The sequence below is a fragment of the Cetorhinus maximus genome, chromosome 9 (assembly GCF_964194155.1).
Source record: "Cetorhinus maximus chromosome 9, sCetMax3.hap1.1, whole genome shotgun sequence".
NCBI classification, from domain to species: domain Eukaryota; kingdom Metazoa; phylum Chordata; class Chondrichthyes; order Lamniformes; family Cetorhinidae; genus Cetorhinus; species Cetorhinus maximus.
This window is the reverse complement of record NC_135887.1, coordinates 86,140,564-86,162,592: the sequence shown is the minus strand read 5'-3', so window position 1 is coordinate 86,162,592 and position 22,029 is coordinate 86,140,564. Positions and strand designations below refer to the sequence as shown.

At 42.1% G+C, this 22,029-nt stretch overlaps 1 protein-coding gene across 2 annotated transcripts; it reads right to left on the bottom strand.

Moving 5' to 3' along the window:
* Positions 1–380: 380 nt before the first annotated feature.
* ldhbb (lactate dehydrogenase Bb) lies at positions 381–15,901 on the bottom strand. Of its 2 annotated transcripts, none has more exons than XM_078549005.1 (8): positions 15,765–15,901; positions 7,359–7,495; positions 6,272–6,389; positions 5,597–5,770; positions 3,367–3,540; positions 2,092–2,209; positions 1,088–1,211; positions 381–891 (listed from the first exon to the last, which is right to left on the bottom strand). In XM_078549005.1, exons 2-8 carry the CDS (start codon positions 7,485–7,487, stop codon positions 727–729), a joined length of 1,002 nt encoding a protein of 333 aa, XP_078405131.1. In that variant the 5' UTR covers positions 7,488–7,495; positions 15,765–15,901; the 3' UTR covers positions 381–726. The 2 variants fall into 2 exon arrangements, with proteins under 2 accessions (XP_078405131.1, XP_078405132.1); XM_078549006.1 differs by lacking the exon at positions 15,765–15,901 and adding an exon at positions 14,652–14,899.
* Positions 15,902–22,029: the final 6,128 nt, after the last annotated feature.

The window sequence follows — 22,029 nt, the reverse complement described above, 5'->3', positions numbered from 1 at the left end:
ACACAATGAATGGAGCATCCCCATACACATTTCTAAAAAAAATCGGCAGAAATCCTTCTCATTTTTTTGCCAAGACCGTAAAAACTGAGGCACTGTTTTTTCATCCTTCACCTGTTATTCCTGCAATCTTTTTGCTTTACAAGCATCTGTCCTACTCAGTTGGCAATATCCTGCACAAAGAGCTTTGGCCTTTCCTTGGGTTTCTTAACTAGAAGTAGAGTTCCCACAGCAGAGGGACAGACTACAGCTTGAGCACACTAATGATATGTTCTCCTGGACTTTAATAGTTGCAGGCTATGAGAGGATTTCTTGGGATTTGAAAGTGCTGCAAACTTTTTATTATAATGATTTTATATGAAAGACAGCTTCAGAAAACAAAAGATAGTTGATCAAACTTTATTTTTTTAAAACCAGATGGTTTTCCTCAAATACATAGCTGTTTGCTCTACATAAATAAGACATTAACAGCAGTGAGGGGTGCAGGTGAGGAAGACAATAGTATGACTGGCAAACACTGTCATTACACAAAATACAGACGTGCTCCCTCCAAGTAATACTTGCAGATGTTTAGCAATTCGTGGTCAAGAGAAAAGTCACCAATAGCTAGTGATCACAGAAAAGACAGCAGATCCACTGCCTATTTCCTAAAAGGGGCTACATGCAGCAAGATCACCAGTGTATGATCGTTGAAGTTACTGCTGCAATGGAAAGCTAGAGAGGAGAGGTTCAGAATTTCAGGTCTTTCTGAATGTCCCACAAGGTTGTGGCACTGTTCTGCAGCTGCTTTTCTTCTTCTGGCTTCAGCACCATCTTCACAACATTAGCAATTCCATGATTATCCAGAACACAAGGGAGGCTCAGGAAAACGTCATTTTTAATACAATAGAAACCCTAGATGGAAAGAACGACACTTAATTAATGTAATTTCAACTCTCGTCTCCTCACTAAACCAACTTCCCTATTCTTGGAAGGGAAGGTATGAAGTTGTAAATGGTCCTGTTAATGCTTAGAACTGATCATACTAGTCCCACTCTTTTCCAGCCCCAGATTCATGGTGTACTTCAGCATCGAACACTGCTGCTCTTACCTTAACCATTGTGGATACAGGGTGCACCTTACACAGGTTTTTCATAATAGTCTCTGCCAGGTCTGCCACAGACATCCCAATAGCCCAAGAGGTGTAGCCTTTCAGTTTTATCACATCGTAAGCACTGTGGGGAAAAGCAACAAGGATAGCACTGAATCCACAGACAACAGTAATTACTTTCTTTATCAAACAGAATCGCTGGCTGAAAATTGATATGTGCTAATTTGTAATTCATGACCTACACCACCAGCAACACAAAGAAAACAAGACATAACGCTAGCATTAACTTTCTTTCCTCCTCCTCCTGATACTCATTGGTGCTGGTAGCATACTATCCAATTAATGCTTCATGTATGAGCAAATACAGTGGGTTATTGGACTGCTCTCCATAACAAAAAACTCAGCATGACAGAATAACAGGAATTATATTTAATATTAGAACTGGATGCTTTGACTAAGATGACATTTTCTCAATTTGTCTTAAATGATTCAGACAGTGGAAAATCCCTAATTTCTCAATCTAGTTAAAGCTCTGCAAAAGTGCAGCAATACTTTCCATTGAAGAAGAATCGTATTCCAACACTCGAATTCACTTTCCAAATGTCACTGCACCCTCCCAACCCTAATTTTAAAAAAAAATTCTTTAACGGGATGCGAGGGTCACTGGCAAGACCAGCATTTGTTGTCCATCCCTAACTGCACTTGAGGTGGTTTTGGTGAGCCACCTTCCTGAAGCGCTGCAATCCAACTGGTGTAAATACACCCATTGTGCTGTTAGTGAGTACCAGGATTTCCTGTGCCTTCGCCACAGATGCATATTGCCCAGGGTACAGCAGCCTCCGCAAAAAAAGCTACCCAGTGCCCTTGGGAGTTTATTGTTCAGCCATGTGTTAGAACAAGAGATTAAACAGAATTTAGTCTAACATGGAAGCCAATGGAGTAAGGCCATATACACAGGGGCTGTTTAGAGGTTACAAGTGTGTCAAGTCACTTCCAGTTCTCACCTGTCCACCACCTCTTTGTGCACCTTCTTCCAGTTCTCTTTGTCTTTGTCAGTTCCCATCTCAGGATGGATATCCTTCAGGTTCACTCCTGCAACATTCATGCCACTCCACACAGGCACTGTGATAAAACGGAGGAAAAGAATTGCAGCAGGGTTAATAAAAAAAAACAGTACCAAGATGGTTCAACATTCATCACCCTATTATACATTTCCAAACACACTCTGCAAGTACAAATGAAGTTTGGAAAGAATCTAACTGCACTGTCAGGTACTCTTTCATAGCTCAGAAATGCTATGAAAATGCCACATAGCAGGCATTATACTTCATGGAAATTTTATGGAAAACTGAAGTGTTGTCACTAGGTCATTTGGTTCACATTGGGCAACTTATTTCAAATGGTCTTTGAACAACAGATAAGGGATTTTGACCCAGCCCTTTCTACCAAGAAAGGTAAATATTCACAATTAAACAGACCAGAGTACAGACTGCCATGTACTAATTTGATGCAAGATTGCAGTTTCTCTATATGGACAGATATTACTGAACAGAAAAGGCAGACGGGTAAATTATCTCATGGTCACTGTCATCTCCTAAAGTTTTTGGTTTGGTTGACCTTCAACAGGTCAGAGGAATTTCCCTGAATTTTCTTCCCCTTGAATTGGTCGAGGGATTTTAATTTTTTTTAAATCTCTCCAAGAAGATTACATGGCTAGCAGCATCTGTGGAGTTCTGATGAAAGCTCATCAACCTGAAATGTTAACTCTGTTTCTCACTCTCCACAAATGCTGTCATTTCCATCCCCCCACCAGGTCTGTAATCTCATACAGGATTGCTAATTTTGTACACGAGCTGTGAGATCCAAGTTTAAGTTCCAAATATAACAGCTAGATTATATTACAGTATCTCAACCTTTCAATAACTGTTGCGGTTTTTAAAAAATTATGCTGAACTCGAGACATTTCTATGGGAAGGGACAGAGTAACCCCTTTTCCCATTAGCTCAGTGTAACCCATTACAGTGCTACAGTCCCGGGTAGGTGCAGTTCACAACTCCCAAGTCACAATGTCTCATTACAGCAAAAGCTGCTAAGAATATCTGCTAGCACTATTCAAAGTGACTAATATCAGGCTGCAGACATCTTTTGAGAACAAATCAGGAAAGCAGTGATAGTGTCATTTGCTACCATGCCAGCTGGCCACAATATGACTTTTGGCCTACTTCAGTTTCAGCTGTAACCCTCTGAAGCATAAATTGAAGCATCTCCTGCAGACATACCGCTCGAGTCTCCATGCTCGCCAACCACCCAGGCATGACAGCTGGAGCTGTGGATTCCCAGTCTCTCTCCCATTAGGTATCGGAATCGAGCAGAGTCCAGGTTACAGCCGCTGCCAATAATACGGTGCACGGGAAGGCCACTCAGCTTCCACGCCACGTAGGTCAGGATGTCCACTGATGGGAAAGAAAGAAAAATGTACATTAGAATAACCCTCAAAATCAAATCATTAGCCCAACCCTACCCCACTATATAATCCCAACTCTAAAGCATGAAACTCACTCTCGAGTTGAATGGACAGATTGCCTGCAATTCTCTATTAAACAGAATTTTGGCAAATGGACAATGATGCTAATAGATGACATCAGGATAAACTGGAGCTAGCTCCTTTGCTTCACCTGATAAGTTGTCTGAAGGAGCCCCACTATGAGCTATGATCACATTGAATGGTGGAGCAGGCTCAAATGGCCTACCCCCATTTTTCATTTTCACTGCTCAGTCATTCCTTCACATTTTAATTCCAGCACTTAAACAGTTAACAGCGCAGAACTACTCAGTGGGATTACTGAGGTTTATTTGCCTTCATGTTAGACTAAATTCTGTCTAATCTCTTGTTCTAACACATGGCTGAACAATAAACTCCCAAGAGCACTGGGTAGCTTTTGTTGCAGAGGCTGCTGTACCCTGGGCAATATGCAGTTTCCATGGCGATGGCACTTTCTGCTGTGAATTGCTTGAACAGTCTCGATGAGACTTCTGCTCGAGTTCCGACAGCCTGCTCAGCACATTCCATCATCCATCCAAGGAAATTATTTTTCCTTCCTCTCCCCTTCCTCATCAGCTCATTTTCACCCAATCTCCTCTTTCATATTATTTTAGCAGTTACCCCCTTTCTGCACGTTTTTTCATCCCGATACTCAAAAGGCCCTCTACTTCCTCCCTACCAAATATAGGCCTGCAGCCACTGTACTATGTATATTGAGCCATTGCAGACTGAAGGCTCAGCCACTGAAGCTAAAGTGGAAGCAGTAATAAAAGACCTGAGCTGGAAGAGCAGAGGATGTGTTAGTAGTAAGTAGTTCTAAAGAAGTTGCACAAGCAAGAAAGTACCTGAAGACAAGAACATGGATCTTGAATTAAATGCATTAGGGCCAGATATAAAATAGTGTTTGAAACTCAGGGCAGGACCCAAGAAAATCAAGGTTACCATCAGATTCAGCCTGACAACATGTCCAGGGTAGAGAAGATAGCTTCATCAAAAACCTGCATTCTAAGCAGGATGGCTTTCTTTGTGAATATTAAGTTGCCAAATTGTGGAGAATCCAGGACTTTTTTCATCAGACAACAAACTGGTAGTCATAGCATACAAAAAGTGATGGCAGACAGTAGAGAGATGGGTGATAATCAGCCAGGGCATGAAAAATGACCTCATGACGAAGAGATGTCATCACCGAGGGAAACACACCAACAAGCCTTTGGGGTGGGGTGAGACCATAAGTTGGAGAAGAAGCCATCCCAAGGATGGAGCTTTGAGGTGATCATGCAAAGAAAAGTCATTGCGAGAGATGTACTGATAACACAAACATAAAGGAGTGGAACTAAGCAAAGCAGTGACAGAGGCACTGTGGGAAAACAGGATGATAATGGGGTCAATCTGACATTACAAATGCTGCTATCAAGGAGGATGAGCAAAGATAGTGTGCCACTGTCACAAAGGATGACAATGATTTAAACCAGAAGAGTCACTATGCTGTGAACAGGGCAGGTCAAATTGAAAGATTTTAAAAGCAATAAGAAAATAAGCATAGAGCTGGCTGGCAACAGCATGCTAAAGAAGTGGAGTACTCGGATTTTTTAGTGTAATGAGAATAATTGGACCAAGGATAGGCTCCAGCTGCATTAGTGAAGAAATGCCCTTTAGTTTTTAATCTTAAAAAAACTAAATCTAAAAAGTCAGCATTTACAGAAAAAAAAATCAATTTATCAGGCACATGCCTTACTTAGGATTTGGAGGCATTACTTCAGAACTGAATTTGTACTAACAGCAAAACAGAAATTAAACCATGATTCCACCCCTACAATTGTGTGCCTCCTTGGCTGAATACATCATTATTTTAAAACAAGTGTTTAATCACATGAGTGCATACTCCTAGTCCCACCCTCAAGAGTATCTCTTCCCCCCCCCCACCCTGAGTTCCTGATCCCTCCTTTGCAAGGTTGAGAAATGCTCACCTGGGTTGGAAACAACAAGTATGATGCAGTTAGGGCTGTTCTTGACGATGTCAGGGATGATGTGCTTGAGGATATTCACATTACGCTGAACAAGATTCAAGCGGCTCTCTCCCTCCTGCTGCCGAGCACCAGCTGTGACCACAACCAACTTGGATCCAGCGGTCACACTGTAATCTGTCAAATGAACAACAGCACAGCTACATTAACGTGAGGATGGGTTATTCCACTCCCGCATAGACACTATTATACATCTCACAGCCATCCTACGAACTCAATGACTGGTATGAAACAACTGCACCATTTCTACCTCCCCATTATGAATCAACATTCTAGATCTAACCCCCAAGGCCTAGGCCCATAAACTAAACAGCCTGTCTCATCACCACAGGAGGCTGAAAAACATACATACTCTTATATACAAACTGCAGAACAGAAACAGACCAGTCAACTGGTCTATGCCAGTGTTTATGCTTCACATTAGTGACCTCCTTCTTCTAACCCTTCCCTCCACCTCCCCTGGAACTTTTGCACACGGGCTGATCTTTATTGTCACCTTTATTTTAGAGCCATGCACCAATCTTAAAAGTCTGGTCGCAAGATGCCCATACATACTATTTCCAGCATGAACCCAGGTTAATTCAGTACTTTTATTCTGCCCATCAACCTTGTACTCACCCTTGCCGGACACAATCTTGGGAGTGTGAAGGAAGAGGCTACCATGTTGCAAATCCATCATCTCGCCCTTCAACTTGTCCTCCATTACATCCACCAGAGCCACCTCATCCGCCAGGTTCTGAAACAAGGAACAATGATAGTTATAACTACATTCAAGACACAATGCTCTAAAGTGTGCAGTCCAGTAGTTTTGGGGTTCGATTGCCATGCTGTTTTCCTAGCTAACTAGGTCACATGGGCAAGGTTAGGGAGACATCCCACCAGCAAAAGTCAGCTGTGGCTCAGTTAGTAGCCCTCTCTCCAAGTTGGAAGACTTTGATTCAAGTACCACTACAGAGTACTGCACTGTTGGAGGTGCTGTGTTACAGATGAGGCATTAAACCAAGGTCCTGCCTGCTCTCAGGTGGACATAAAAGGTCCCATGGCAGTATTTAAAAGAAATGCAGGGGAGTTAGCTCTGGTGTCCTGGCCAATATTTATCCTTCAATCAATCTCACAAAAACAAATTACCTGGCCATTATCACATTGATGTCTGTGGGAGCTTGCTGTGTTCAAATTGGCCACTGAATTTCCTATATTACAACTGTGACTATGCTTCAAGAGTACTTGTTGCCAGTAAAGGACTTTGGGACATTATGAGATGTGAAAGGTGCTATAAAAATACAAATCTTTTAGTCAAGGAAGGAGTGTAAGCAAGGTGTCTGAGCATCTCTGGAAACAGGGAAAATTCTGTCCCTGATAACTCTTGGCAACAACACAAATAGTTGCATATTCGGACAAAACACTCCAGCAGAGCCACACGAGCAAGATAGGGGGGCACTCCACCTACAACAGTTAATGTCTTAAGGAGACGAGGGTAGAACATGGAGAGATGGCATTTGAGAAAATCAAATTTGTCAACACCATTCAACCATGTGTGTCCCGTGGTGTTCACCCCATGGCACACAGGATTATCTATCCTAGGTGGGTCCCAGAACTACACAGAAACCCACCACCCCTCTTAAATCCAGTCACTATAGGCCTGTCTTAAATAAATCTTAACTTGCAGCGCAGTAGATTCTACTACTTCACCTGAACTCCATCTTACCTTCATTAAGACGCTGATGGCACATGCCATTCCTACCGCACCCACACCAACAATTGTTATCTTGTTGTATGAGCAACTGTCCTGTGATGTCTGCAAATGTCCAATCAGCTTCTCCTTGAGGGTTGCCATTTTTGCTGCTAAAGGAAACAATAATTCATATTAGCTCACCAGTCTCTTTATACACATTCCCAGAAGCTCACCATTACAAATTAACAAGGAAAACTGATTAATATTGGAGTCCAGCCATCACTGCAAAGTGTACAAGTGCTTTTGCTGTAATATTAGCTGATGGGTTAGATAATTTTAAAAAAGTAAAGTATGTTTTGTAACATGCTGTGATCTTCACCAATTTAAAAGGTACATCCTTTGGTCTTACTGTCCAGACAAGTTTGATGCAACATCTCAGCTCAATTGATTCATCTATTCCGTTTTTTTTTTAAGACATACCTCAATGAGGTTCCCCCTCCTTTTAAAAGAATACCGAGCTCAAATTGTAGTCAACTTTCCCCAATATCTCATTGCTCATAAGAGCTTTCAGCAAAGCTTTGAAAATTATGCCACAAAATTATTAAGTTTATAAGGTAAAAAATTAACTGAAAGTTTGCAAAGGGTGATTGTGTTCCATGCCAATGTGCCAAAGGGTTTTTGAGAGTCAGTTACAGGATCACTGCTGGAATAATATTTTCCCTGAGCCTCCCTTTCTCTACAGTAAATAATCCTCAGCCTTTCCACACCTTAAAATACTGATTTTGTTTTCATTCATTCATGGGATGAGTGTGTGCCTGGCTAGAACAGCATTTATTGCCCATCCCTAATTGCCCTTGTTAAGAGAGCATAAGAGTCAACCACATTGCTGTCGGTCTGGAGTCACATGTAGGCCAGACCAATTAAGGACAGCAGATTTCCTTCGCTAAAGGAAGGGCTTTTACAACAATCAGCAATAGTTTCATGGTCATCAGCAGACTTTTATTGAATTCATATTTCACCATCTGCCGTGGTGGGATTCGAACCTGAACCCTGGGTCTCTGGAATACCAGTCCAGTAACAATACCACTATGCCACCACTTTCCGACAAACCCGATATTTGTTTGGTTGCCTTTTTCTGCACTGCACTGAATGCTTGCATATCTTTACAGCATATCTTTACAGCAGTACAAGTGCTTTCTACAGACTTACCATCTGAAATTTGTTTTTGGTCCTGCTGGTAACACATCCCAAAATCTCACTGGACTTCCTTGCTACTGCCACACCCAGAACAGCTGGTTTTCGTGACCTATCCATAAGTACCCTCAGATCCGTGTACATTGTTGTTCTGTAGTTTCTATTGGTACCACTTATTTCACTTCCCTTGTTTCACTAAATATTTAGTACCAGTTGCCAATCAATAGCCATCTTCCTAACCTATCTAAGATCCATTTTGTTTTTGGTTTCTCACTTCCATACTCTTTGAAACCTCCAGGCATCCTTGTTATGTGCAAAGTTTTTTCTGTTCTTTGCAGCCACCCTACACGCCCAGTATTTTATGTTGTAAATTGATTTGGTGAATGAAGACTGTTCATAATTCACAATTTGCAGCCATCTGTGGTTTCACAGGGCAGTTTGTACCGATTATAATGTAATTTATTTGGGAGTGTCAGTAGTGTCCATTTTATTGCTGGTGTCTTTTTGCTGTGGAGTGTCCATTTATTCAATTCCCCTTTGAAGGTCACTGCTGAATTAGCTTTCACCATCCTCCAGGCAACACATTCCAGGTTATAATAACTTGTCTAATTTTTCTTTCATCTCCGCTCTGGTTCTTTTGCCAATTATCTTAAATCTGTGTGCTCTGGTTACTGACCCTCCACTAATAAAAATAGATTCTCCTCATTCACTCAATCAAAACCCCTCATTATTTTGATATCTCTGTTAAATGCCCCTCTTAAAATTCTCTGCACTATGGTGAACAATTCCAGCTTTTTGCATCTCTCCACATATTTTGGAAAATATCAATCAAGTTACTTCAAGGAATACATAAATTGGACCATGATAATATGTTCAATTGCCACATCTCAAAACCAGAGGAGACGGGCTGATGATTAGAATGGGAAGGTGCAACTTAGACATAGTTACTTTATTCATGTGGAATAGACTGCCTGGGAGACCACTTTAGCCTCAATGATGTATCCCATACCCACTGTGACATTATCGCTTCATTGTTCTACCCTACCAAATCCAATATAGTCATCACACCACCTACAACTACAGCTTGGTTGCCCCTACAATAATTTGTCCAATTAAAACGGTCCTGTTTCTCCTCCATATGCTGCTTTTACATGCAATATCCACAAGATTGGGAGTCAGGTTCCATACACAAGCCAATACCCAGCTGTACCTCTACTAGCACACAGTATGTTGTGTTTTTGTAATGCTGTACCATATCAATTCATGGATAAACCAAAACTTTCTCCAGCTCAATAATCAGAGCTAGAGACTTCACATTTTAACCACCTGCCCATTCCACTAGGCCCAACCATCTTCAGCTGCTTCATCAATGACCTTCCTTCCATCATAAGGTCAGAAGTGGGGATGGTCGCTGATGATTGCACAATGTTCAGCACTAGTCACGACGACTCAGATACTGAAGCAGTCCATGTCCAAGTTTCAGCAATATCTGGGCTTGGGCTGACAAGTGGCAAGTAACATTTGTGCCACAGAGGTGCCAGGCAATAACCATCTCCAACAAGAGAGAATCCATCCATTGCCCCTTGATGTTCAATGGTATTACCATTACTGAATGCCCCACTATCAACATCCTGTTGGTTACCATTGACCAGAAACTGAACTAGCCATATAAATGTGGCTACAACAGCAGGTCAGAGGCTAGGAATCCCATGGCCAATAACTCACCTCCTGACTCCCCAAAGCCTGTCCACCATTTACAAGGCACAAATCAGGAGTGTGAATGTTCTGTGCTTGCCTGGATGAACGCAGCTCCAACAACACTCAAGAAGCTTGACACCATCCAGGACAAAGCAGCCTGCTTGATTGGCACCCCTTCCATAAACATTCACCACCAAAAAACAGTGGCAGCAATGTGTATCATCTACAAGGTGCACTGCAGAAACTCATCAAGGCTCCTTAGCACCTTACAAACCCACAACCACTAACTACCATCTAGAAGAACAAGGGCAGCAGATGGGACACCCACCACCTGGGAGTTCTCCTCCAAGCCACTCACCATCCTGACTTGGAAATATATTGCTGTTCCTTCACTGTTGCTGGGTCAAAATCCTGAAACTTCCTCCCTAACAGCATTGTGGGTGTACCTACACCACATGGACTGCAGCATTTCAAGGCAGTTCAGCACCACCTTCTCAAGGCCAACTAGGGATGGGCAATAAATGCTGGCTTAGCCAGTGATGCCCACATCCTGTAAATGAATTAAAAAAAACACTCCCCCACCCCCAATCTTACTGAGGTCCCTCTTCCCAGCTGTTTGCCAAGGCTTAATCAAAATGGTATTTTGCTCCAAGTTGGGCTTCAAACTTCAGTATTGGTCCATTACCAAGTTTGCCCAATTCCACCTCCCATCTCCTTTCTTATTAACTCAAAATCTCTCAATCATGCCATTGATCATTTCTCTAATGTTCCATTGACAAATTCTAACATCCAAATTATGCAAACTGTACCTAAATTAGCACTTTAGTACCACTTATCCATCACCCATTCTGATTCTTGACCTCAACATATAGTTTTCAAAGTATTTATCATAGCCTTTATATCCATGCATGTCCATTTCTTAGGCATCCAAGAAACCTCCCAGCAACCGTTGTCCAAGTACACACCTCTTCTTCCAGCCGTGACTTTGTGGAAATCTCCTCCACTTTCCCTCCCTGTCCATAAACTCAGTGACAGACTGTTCACTTTTTTGGAACTGTCTTCCTAAAGACTTTGCTACATCTACCCCCACTTCCATAAGGCTCCTCAAAGCTTAACTTTTCATGTGCACTTTTTGTCACTGACTGACACTTCTCCCAAACTCCAGCTCTCTTCATTACATTAGAATGCACTACATATGGGCAGGTGTGGGCATTGAGAAATTGTGGAAACCAAAGAGATTTCTATAAGATCATGCAATAGCAACAAGCGCCACTGTATTCATTGCCCATCTGCATTGAATGCTGCGAATAATCTCATACATTACAAAAACTGCAAACATTACTGAACAATAACATTCACAAACCTCTCCTCTATTGCCTTCAGCCTAAAAGATTGGCTAATGGGATAAATGGAAAAGAATGATACCGGCAGTCCTGCTTGAAAGCACTGATTATGCAAAGTGCAGTTCCTGATCAGTCATATTCGCATGATTTACCTTCTGAGGCCCCAATATTGCAATCAAAATAGAATAGCCATCGAGGATTGGGTGGGGGGAGGGAGGGAGTGGTGGGATAAAACAAGAGGGAAACATGGAAGAACATTTAGCTCTTTCGCATACTATCTAACAGAGATCTATTTCTAGAGGAAGATGGTAATGAAATCTAAATTTAGTACCCTTTCAGTTGTCAATTGGCACAACCCCAGTGAGGAAGGAGGAAGAAACTTTCAGAAGACAGTTACGCAAGGCATAAAAGCACAGCCATCATTGCACAAAGGTCATTTCCAGATTACACTCAAATGTGTTCCTTAAAGCAATTTAGTTAACAGATAAACCAGCTGAGGTGTCATCCACAGTCTTCTGAAATAAGAAGCAAATTAAATTCAAACAATGTTACCTATATTAGGGATTGACCTTCCTACTACTCCCAATAGTTCCAAATAGCTACGAGGTGGCATCAGATAAGTTAATGCTGAAGTTGCCAAAGATTTAATTTAAGCGTCTGGTGTGCCATGCTTACTCTGCTCCTCTGATGAACTGGCGAGTACAGGAAGGCATGAAGTTCAGCACAGTAACAGAGCTACTGTAAAGCTAATAGTTACAGTTCAAGCAATCACTAAAATTCTGCTAATGCCAATTTGCACAATGGAAATGAAATTTGTAATAATATCACCAATTTTACCTTACAAAAGGCAAATTACACATCAACAGAATCCAGAACCTTAATTTTTGTTAGCAATGTTAGCAACTGAAGTCAGCACAAAATGCAATTTTGTATCCTACTCCATTCAACATCTTCACTAAACTAACAAGTGCGAGACAAGAGGAGTTCCAAAGAGTCATATTCAACTCAAGATGTTAACTGTTTCTCTCTCTGCAGATGCTTCCAGGCTTGCTGAGTGTTTTATTTCAGCATCCATAGTATTTTGCTTTTATTTAAGTGAGAGACCAGACTTGACAAAAATAAAAACAGGCTGTTGTTGTAGAAGAGGAAAGGGTTTGATCATGTTTAAATTTTGATGTTTCCTCTGCTTCTGTTGGAATGCTTCCATACAGTGACACAAAAGAATGAGACAGAAAGACAAGTCTAGTTTAGAACTAATGTTTGTTTCCTAGTTGCTCTATAAACATTTAAATACATTTTAATAACATTTAACATGAAATTGTATAAATATTTGAAGAGAAAGCAAAAATAAAAAGGGATACAGGGCAAAAAACAAGGAAATGAGTTTACAGTAAATGGCTTTGATAGTCCAACTGATCCCCACCTATGTGTAACTTAAGCGATTGTAGAAATTTCCATTCGAATCGTGGCCTGGCAGGGCAGCTCTAACCAATGATCCTTTACTAAGCTGACTTTTGTCCATTCAAAAATCACTAACTTTTGTCCTACCTGATTAGCACAATTATGTATTAAAGTTTTGTATATGAGGTAACTGTATGTAAGGGATTCCAACTTATACATTCAAAACTGGACCAAGCAGCAAAGGGGAAGCATGTTAGACGATACAAAGATAGGTGGAGGGACAGGTAGTATTGAGGAGGTGGGGAGGCTGCAGAAGGATTTGGACAGGTTAGGAGAATGGGCAAAGAAGTGGCAGATGGAATACAATGTGGGCAAGTGTGAGGTCATGCACTTTGGTAGGAAGAATAGAGGCACAGACTATTTTCTAAATGGGGAGAGAATTCAGAAATCTGGAATGCAAAGGGACTTGGAAGTCCTAGTCCAGGATTCTCTTAAGGTTAACTTGCAGCTTGAGTCGGTAGTTAGGAAGGCAAATGCAATGTTGGCATTTATTTCGAGAGGACTACAATATAAAAGCAGGGATGTGCTGCTGAGGCTTTATAAGGCTCTGGTCAGACCACATTTAGAATATTGTGAGCAATTTTGGGCCCCGTTATCTCAGGAAGGATGTGCTGGCCCTGGAGAGGGTCCATAGGAGGTTCACGAGAATGATCCCAGGAATGAAAGCTTAACATATGAGGAACGTTTGAGCACTCTGGGTCTATACTCGATGGAGTTTAGAAGGATGAGGGGGGATCTGATTGAAACTTACAGAATACTGAAAGGCCTGGATAGAGTGGACGTGGGGAAGATGTTTCCATTAGTAGGAGAGACTAGGACCAAGGGTACAGCCTCAGAGTAAAGGGAAGACCTTTTAGAACAGAGATGAGGAGAAACTTCTTTAGCCAGAGAGTGGTGAATCTATGCAATTCATTGCCACAGAAGGCTGTGGAGGCCAGGTCATTGAGTGTATTTAAGACCGAGATAGATAGGTTCTTGATTGGTAAGGGGATCAAAGGTTATTGGGAGAAGGAGGGAGAATGGGGTTGAGAAACTTATCAGCCATGATTGAATGGCAGAGCAGACTCGATGGGCCGAATGGCCTAATTTCTGCTCCTATGTCTTATGGTCTTATGTCCCAAGATTTGACATAACTAAATTTTCAATAGTTAGTAATTCACAGGGCATTTAAGAAATGGATGAAGGAAAGACATCAGCGTATCTATCCACCGAGGTCATAACACTTAGTTAACTTACGTAATTCCAAAATTTTATTTCAGGTATCTGACCCAAAAGCCCATTTCTTATATTGATCAGTTCATAGTGAAAAACTTCTCATCGATCCTGAATTTGAATTCAGTAATTTAAATCTGCCCTGCTTCATGCTGAATTATTCCAAATTTACCATTCCTGTGCTAATTGTTACCTCGATTACCACGAAGGCCAATTCCTTCAAAAATTAAAAATATATATCTACAGAATTTCTCAAATGAAGCATCAGTTCCATGACTTTTTATCTTGAATTCATCATGAAAATAATAGTACAGTAGTAACCTTTCACACATAACTTTGCTAAAGATTTTTGTAGAAGTCTATCTAGCCAGTAGGATAAGCCTCATCAGGGCCTTCTGGCCTATATCATGCAACTTACCTTCAAGTTTACACCTAGTAATCAATTCTATTTATTTTATCTGTAGATGCCCAGTTTTGTTTTTAAAAGAAAATGGACATCATATTCACTCATGTGCAATCTAGTGAAACTTCTCCAGTACTCATCACCTCCCTCATAAATAGTCAAAACTGTACCCAAACTCCTTGATGAAAGCAAAGTACGGCAGATGCTGCAAATCTGAAATAAAAACAGAAAATGCTGGAAGAACTCAGAAGGTCTGGCAGCATCTGTGGAGAGAGAAACAGAGTTACCGTTTAGAGTCCCTATGACTTCATCAGAGCTGAACTCCTTTCCTTGTTTTATTTTGTTTCCTAGAATTAATATCTAATTTTTAAGGGGAAAAAAAACTCTTTGAACGTCATTATTTCCCGTCAACAGCAGCACTGCAATTTAGAAGTGGACAGGTGCCCTACAACATGCACGTGCGAACTACTACACTCAGGGTAGCGCATGCATTCTGCCGATGTTGCTGGGTCCGGGAAGAAATGATTCATTCATAGACAGGAACCGAGGAGGGAGAAATACGCGAGCCATTGCCGTCTTACAGTTCCACCCAAGGTCAGCAGCAAGGTTGCCGGCGGTGGCTCAGCTTAATTCATTTCTAAATCCTCACACCCTTGGCGACTCCCAGCAACATTATTGTACATAGAGAGCACCATTACCGTATACAGAAAGAAGAAGTCCTGCGCCGTCACACCCGGAACTGGACGTTACACAATTCAACCTACTTATTATTTCAATTTATATAAACCTGCACTGTTATTGCATGAACATAATTGCATAAAACTGGAGTGCTGGTAAAAGAATGGTGCAATCAGTACTGGAATATAATACAATTTATATATAAAAGTTTTTTTCATACACAATACCTATTTATATTCCAACCTTATGTAAGACAGCGTGATGCAGTACTTTATAGGTACTATAACGAGGTTACGCTATATTTCATAAGCTCAATTTTATACAAAAGGTCTTATATTAACAGGCAAGATCTATTATCTCGCAAAGGTAGCAGTACATTAAATGTAACTGCTTAGCGACTAAGCCATGAGGGTTTGACTATGGATTGCTATATTTCTCCATGCAACATACCAGTCTATTAGCTTCCTCCTCTGCAGTAACAACCGCTTAACGCAAGACCTATATTTATACGTTGCGTCATAATGCGTCACGCACTTATCTGCATTTTACGCAACGAAGGCGCGGAGAAGGCGGGGCAGTCGCTGTGATGAGGCCAGAAAATGATTGGCAGCACAGGATCGTGTCTGCAGGCACGTAGTGTGGAGACAACGCGGGCGGGGGCAGGGGGTTTCATCATTGTGAGGAAGTGGTACAGTGCGGTACATTGACAAATACATTGCGGAAAATACTTGTACAGGAAATTGAATATGTCAGATAACGTTTGCTGTATTCGTTATTGCATGTTCACGTCGAGCTCCCATGGAAATATGCTACCTATATTACTGATTGTGAGGATCACAGTCGGATTGTGGGTGAAAGGTCTGGTTTTGCAGCCTTTGGAGAAGATTCACCATGTGTTGCCATCTGCCTGACCCTCCAACAGATTCATAAGTGCTAGGCAGAGGAGTGCCAGATATAAGAGCAAGGAAGTGGGTACTTTGTGCAATGTCTTATAGACATAGTCTGTTTTCCAGATGTTATTTAGATACACTTGGAAATGTATCAAGCTAATTGTCCTGATGCGTATTCATCACTTGCTTCCAACTACCTACATTTATATAGTGTAAACCCTTAACGTAGTAAAACGTCTCAAGAAGGTTCACAAAATTTGACACTTGAGTCACATTGAAGATTAAAGGAGTGCAATGTAAAGGGTTAACATCAGAAGCATACATGATGCTGATCTAATAATGATGTCAGATCACATGACTGAGGAGTAAGCGCGATCCGGAAGGAGGAGAAGCTCCAACCTCATGTAGAGGTCCAAATGTGTAAATACTTGCTGTAAATAAAGAGTAATTGTTTGAAAAACTAACTCCAGCAGCATACTTTGGGAGAATAGACAATCCCCAAAACCTCCACCTAGACTCCGATCACCACATCGAAACATATAGGAGGGCAGTGAGCTCAAAGGAGCGAAAGCATGGTGAGTTGAGATGGAGGTTGAAATCACCAAGGGTGAGAAGCCAGTCACATGATGCAGAGGCCGATTGAGGGAAGCAGTGCAGATATCTCCATGGGAAAGTTAACATGGCACATTGGTGAACAGTAGAGAACAGGGATTTTAAGTAAGAGGCAAGAATGTAACAAGATGAGATGCTCAAAGAAGGAGAAGGTGCCGGAGGAGTTGAGAGACAGACCAAAGTGTGAAATTAAAACTGAAAATGCTGGAAAAACTCAGCAGGTCTGGCAGCATCTGTGGAGAGAGAAACAAAGTTAACATTCTGAGTCTGTATGACTCTTCTTCAGAGCTCTGAAGGAAAGTCATATGGAATCGAAATGTTAACTGTTTCTCTATCCACAGATGCTGCCAGGCCTGCTGAGTTTTTCCAGCATTTTCAATTTTTATTTCAGATTTCCAGCATCTGCAGTATTTTATTTTTATCAAACGAATGTGGTTTAGTAATAAAAGCCACATCATCACTGTGGTGGTTTGGGCAGGGCAGGATCTGGAAGGGATAGCCAGAAGGGGAGGTTTCCTTCCTCAATGATTTGGTTGGCATAATTTTTGTTTACATATTGGTACTCGTGTCCCAGGTATAGCTAGAATTCCGTGAAAATTGTCTCTTGTGAGTAGAATTAAATTTTCTTCTCTGACAAGGAAGGCTTGGTCAAAATGATGGGTTTTGAGAAGGTTTTTAAAGGTGGAGAGAGCTCTTTTTTGTGTTGCCATCCTTCCACCTATAAGAGATGATGGCAATGCAGCAAACAATCCATGCAGGTGGAGTGTCTTCTTTTGATGCACCTTTGCTGATGGCTATGAAGGCAACTCCTTGAGTAGCAGGTTCTGCCATAAGCTGCCAAGTGATATTGTGGATTGTATTTTCAACGTTGGCACCTGTTGCCAAGCTGCTGGAGCCACTGGTTGTCGTGTAGTGCATGCCAGCCCACAGGAGTTGTCACCATTTCACTCTTTCATCAGCTAATGACTCCCATGTGTGATAGTCGATGTTTAGGACCTTCATGTTACACTTGCAAACATTGTTGAAGTGGAGCCTTGGGAGCCCCACTGGTTGTCTGGCTCCGTCTACCTCACCATACAGAAGTTCCTAGGGTATGCAACTGTCTTCCATCCTGTGGACATGCCCAATCCACTGAAGCTGCCTCTGTTTGATTAGTACCAACAGATTTGGCAGCACTACCTTTGAGAGGATTGTAGCATTCATGATTTTGCCCTGCCAGGATATACCCATAATGTGCTGCAGACAGCAAAGATGGAAATTATTGAGCTTAGTTCCCTGGCAGCTGTAAGTTGCCCATGTTTTACAGCCATACAGCAGGCACTGAGAACACAGTTCTTATAAACCATTGGCTTGGTCCTAAGGGTCAGCTTGGTGTTATCCCATGCACATTTCATGAGTTGACCAAAGGTGGTAGCTGCTTTCCATATGAGTGTATCGAGCTCTGAATCAAGGGACAGATTGTCTGTCACTGTGGACCAAGGTAGCAGAATTTGCAAACCTCTTTCAATGGAGTGTTATTTAGTGTGATCAGGGGCAGAGATACAACACTTTGACCCATGACCACAGTTTTCTTGAAGCCTATAGTCAAGGAGAACAAGTTACAGGCATGAGAGAGACAGTCATGAGCCTTTGTAGCTGAGTTTTCGTGTGGGTGACTAGTGCAGCACCATCAGCATAGAAGAGCTTCCTGAACATTGTGCCTTTTGTGTTCGCTTTCAGTCTTAATAGATTGTGGAGCTTGCTAACCTACCTAGTGTGCAAGTAGGCTCCTTCCATGTCTGCAGAGAAGGTGAAGATCAGGAGCATAGAGAAGAAGATACCAAACAGAGGGGGCTAGGACACAGCCTGTTTCACTCCAATCTTCACTCCGAAACTGTTGGAAGTGGAGCCTTCAAACTGTACAGTGCGGCACATGTTGTCACAGAAGGAGCGGATGAGACTGAGGAGCTTTAGTGGACAGCCAAATTTTCCCAAAATCTTGTAGAGCCCTGGTCTACTGATGATGTTGAATATTTTAGTGAGATCTACAAAAGTAAGGTATAAGGGTATACCCTGTTCTGTACATTTCTCTTGTAGCTGGCATTATGGAAAAGATCATGTCCACAGTGGATCTGCTGGCACAAAAACTGCACTGTGCTTCCAGGTACACTCTGTCTGCAAGTAGATGGAGTCTTATAAGTATGACCCTAGCAAAGACCTACCCTGTGATGCTAAGGAGTAAGATGTCCTTTTGTTCACAAGGCAGTCCAAGCCTTCTTAAGTTCAAGTGATGAGGGTTCTTCATCTAACTCATCCATGACTGGAAGCTGTGGGACAGATTTAAGCGCGGACTAGCAGATGTCTGACTCACAGGGGTACAGCTCGCAGTGATGTTCGGCCCAGCGGGACATCCATTTACTTTTGAGGATGAGTAGTTCACCATCTGCCAAGTTCAGGGGAACAACTTTGGTGATGGAAGGGCTAAGTGCCCTCTTGATCCCTTCACACATAGCCCATAAATTTCCATTGTCACAGGCAGTGTAGATTTCTTGACATAAGTTGATCCAGTGTTTGTTTGCACAGTATCTTCCTGTCTTTGAACTGCTGTCTTGGCTACTTTCAGGTCATGTAGTGTTTTAGCTATTGGGCATATGTTGTGTTTCATGCGTTTTTTGCATCAATAACAGATATCATCTCAGCCAAAGTAGATCTCAAACCAGTCCTTGTTGTGATTCCGCCTTTACTAAATGATGCTTCTGCTGCTTCATTGATGATTGAGCTTAGTGACTTCCAAACTTCATAGATACCAGCACTGGTGCTTCCCAGTAAACCTTTGGCAGTCGTTCTAGCAACAGGGCAAAGTGCTGGTATTTGGCACTACTGTTTGTACAAGGGATGTCGGTATGTGGCAGGCATGTCCCATTTGGAACTGTGAAATTTCTGGGGTGTACCTTCATTCTGCTGCTGAAAAGAGTGGTTGGTGTTGCATTCTGTGCTATGGTAGGTGCAAGTGTGGACCTTAAGGAGTGGCCCTAGAAATAGTGGATGCATTGTGGTCATCTTCCGAGATTCTATAGACTCTAGAACAGTTCCTACAGATTGGAGGGTAGATAATGTAACCCCACTATTTAAAAAGCGAGGTAGAGAGATAACAGGGAATTATAGACTAGTCAGCCTGACGTTGGTAGTGGGAAAAATTCTAGAGTCCACTATGAAAGATTTAATAGCTGAGCACTTGGAAAACAGTAGCAGAATCGGACAGAGTCAGTATGGATTTATGAAAGGGAAATCATGCTTGACAAATCTGCTGGAATTTTTTGAGAATGTAACTAGTTGAGTTAATAAGGGGGAGCCAGTGGATGTGGTTTATTTGGACTTTCAGAAGGTTTTTGACAAAGTCCCATATAAGAGATTAGCATGTAAAATTAAAGCGCCTGGGATTGGGGGTAGTGTATTGAGATGGATAGAAAACTGGTTGGCAGACAGGAAACAAAGAGTAGGAATAAACAGGTCTTTTTCCGAATGGCAGGCAGTGACTAGTAGGGTACCGCAGGGATCGGTGCTGGGACCCCGGGTATTCACAATATATATTAATGATTTAGATGAGGAAGCTAAACGTAATATCTCCAGATTTGTAGATGACACAAAGCTGGGTGGGAGGGTGAGCTGTGAGAAGGATGCAGAGATGCTTCAGTGTGATTTGGACAAGCTGAGTGAGTGGGCAACTGCATGGCAGATGCAATATAATGTGGATAAATGTGAGGCTATCCACTTTAGTGGCAAAAACAGGAAGGCAGATTATTATCTGAATGGTTATAAATTGAGAGAGGGGAATGTGCAACGAGACCTGTGTGTCCTCGTACACCAGTCGTTGAAGGTAAGCATGCAGGTGCAACAGGCGATAAAGAAGGCAAGTGGTATGTTGGCCTTCATAGCGAGAGGATTCGAGTACAGGAGCAGGGATGTCTTGCTGCAATTATACAGGGCCTTGGTGAGACCACACCTGGAATATTGTGTGCAGTTTTAGTCTCCTTATCTGAGGAAGGATGTTCTTGCTATAGAGGGAGTGCAGCGAAGGTTTACCAGACTGATTCCTGGGATGGCGGGACTGACATATGAGGAGAGATTGAGTCGTTTAGGATTATATTCGCTGGAGTTCAGAAGAATGAGGGGGGATCTCATAGAAACCTATAAAATTCTAACAAGACTAGACAGAGTAGATGCAGGAAGGATGTTCCTGATGGTGCAGAGTCCAGAACCAGGGGCCACAGTTTGAAGATACGGGGAAGACCATTTAGGACTGAGATGAGGAGAAATTTCTTCACCCAGAGAGTGGTGAGCCTGTGGAATTCGCTACCACAGAAAGTAGTTGAGGCCAAAACATTGTATGTTTTCAAGAAGGAGTTAGATATAGCTCTTGGGGTGAAAGGGATCAAAGGATGTGGGGAGAAAGTGGGAGCAGGCTATTGAGTTGGATGATTAGCCATGATCATAATGAATGATGAAGCAGGCTTGAAGGGCCGAATGGCCTACTCCTGCTCCTATTTTCTATGTTTCTAGAATACTGGGTAGATCACACCTCCTCATAGTGACCAGGCCTAGTTGGTGCCAATGTCCAGACCTTGAGTGTCGCTATGATATCTTGTGGTGATGTCTGCACTGGAAGAAGGTGTTGGTGATGCAGAGTTCCTCCAGGGCACAAAACTCAAGAAGACTGTCCATCATCATTGATCCTTCCCACCCCATGTCAACCGAGGCACATTGGCCATGAATCACTGTCTGCCCCCAACATATGCATTGAATCACCCAGGATTAATAGCCTTTCGCTATTTGGAATGTTCCTCAGAATGTCACCTAGGGAACCATAGAAATGCTCTTTGTCTGCGATGTTGCCATACAGAGTTGGTGTTGATGTTGATTGTATCTCCATCAGATGATAGCCACAGGGAGATGAGGCGCAACGAGGTTGTACTGGCAGCTTAATTGACTGTGCCAATAAAGGCAGGGAAACTCATGGGAAGGACTCAGAGTATTCTGATCACCAGTTTAGCATGAAGAGGATTGGTTTTATATCTTGGCTAATATTCAGAGTTGAGTTTTTATTTGATTGTCTGAATCAGCATAACCTGTTATTTACAAATTTCAGTCAAAGAGATTTAAAATGTCTCTCAAGATGTCTGGAACAGATTCGTACAGCAAACAGTAACATCAAAGGAGCTGGATTGTTTAACAGT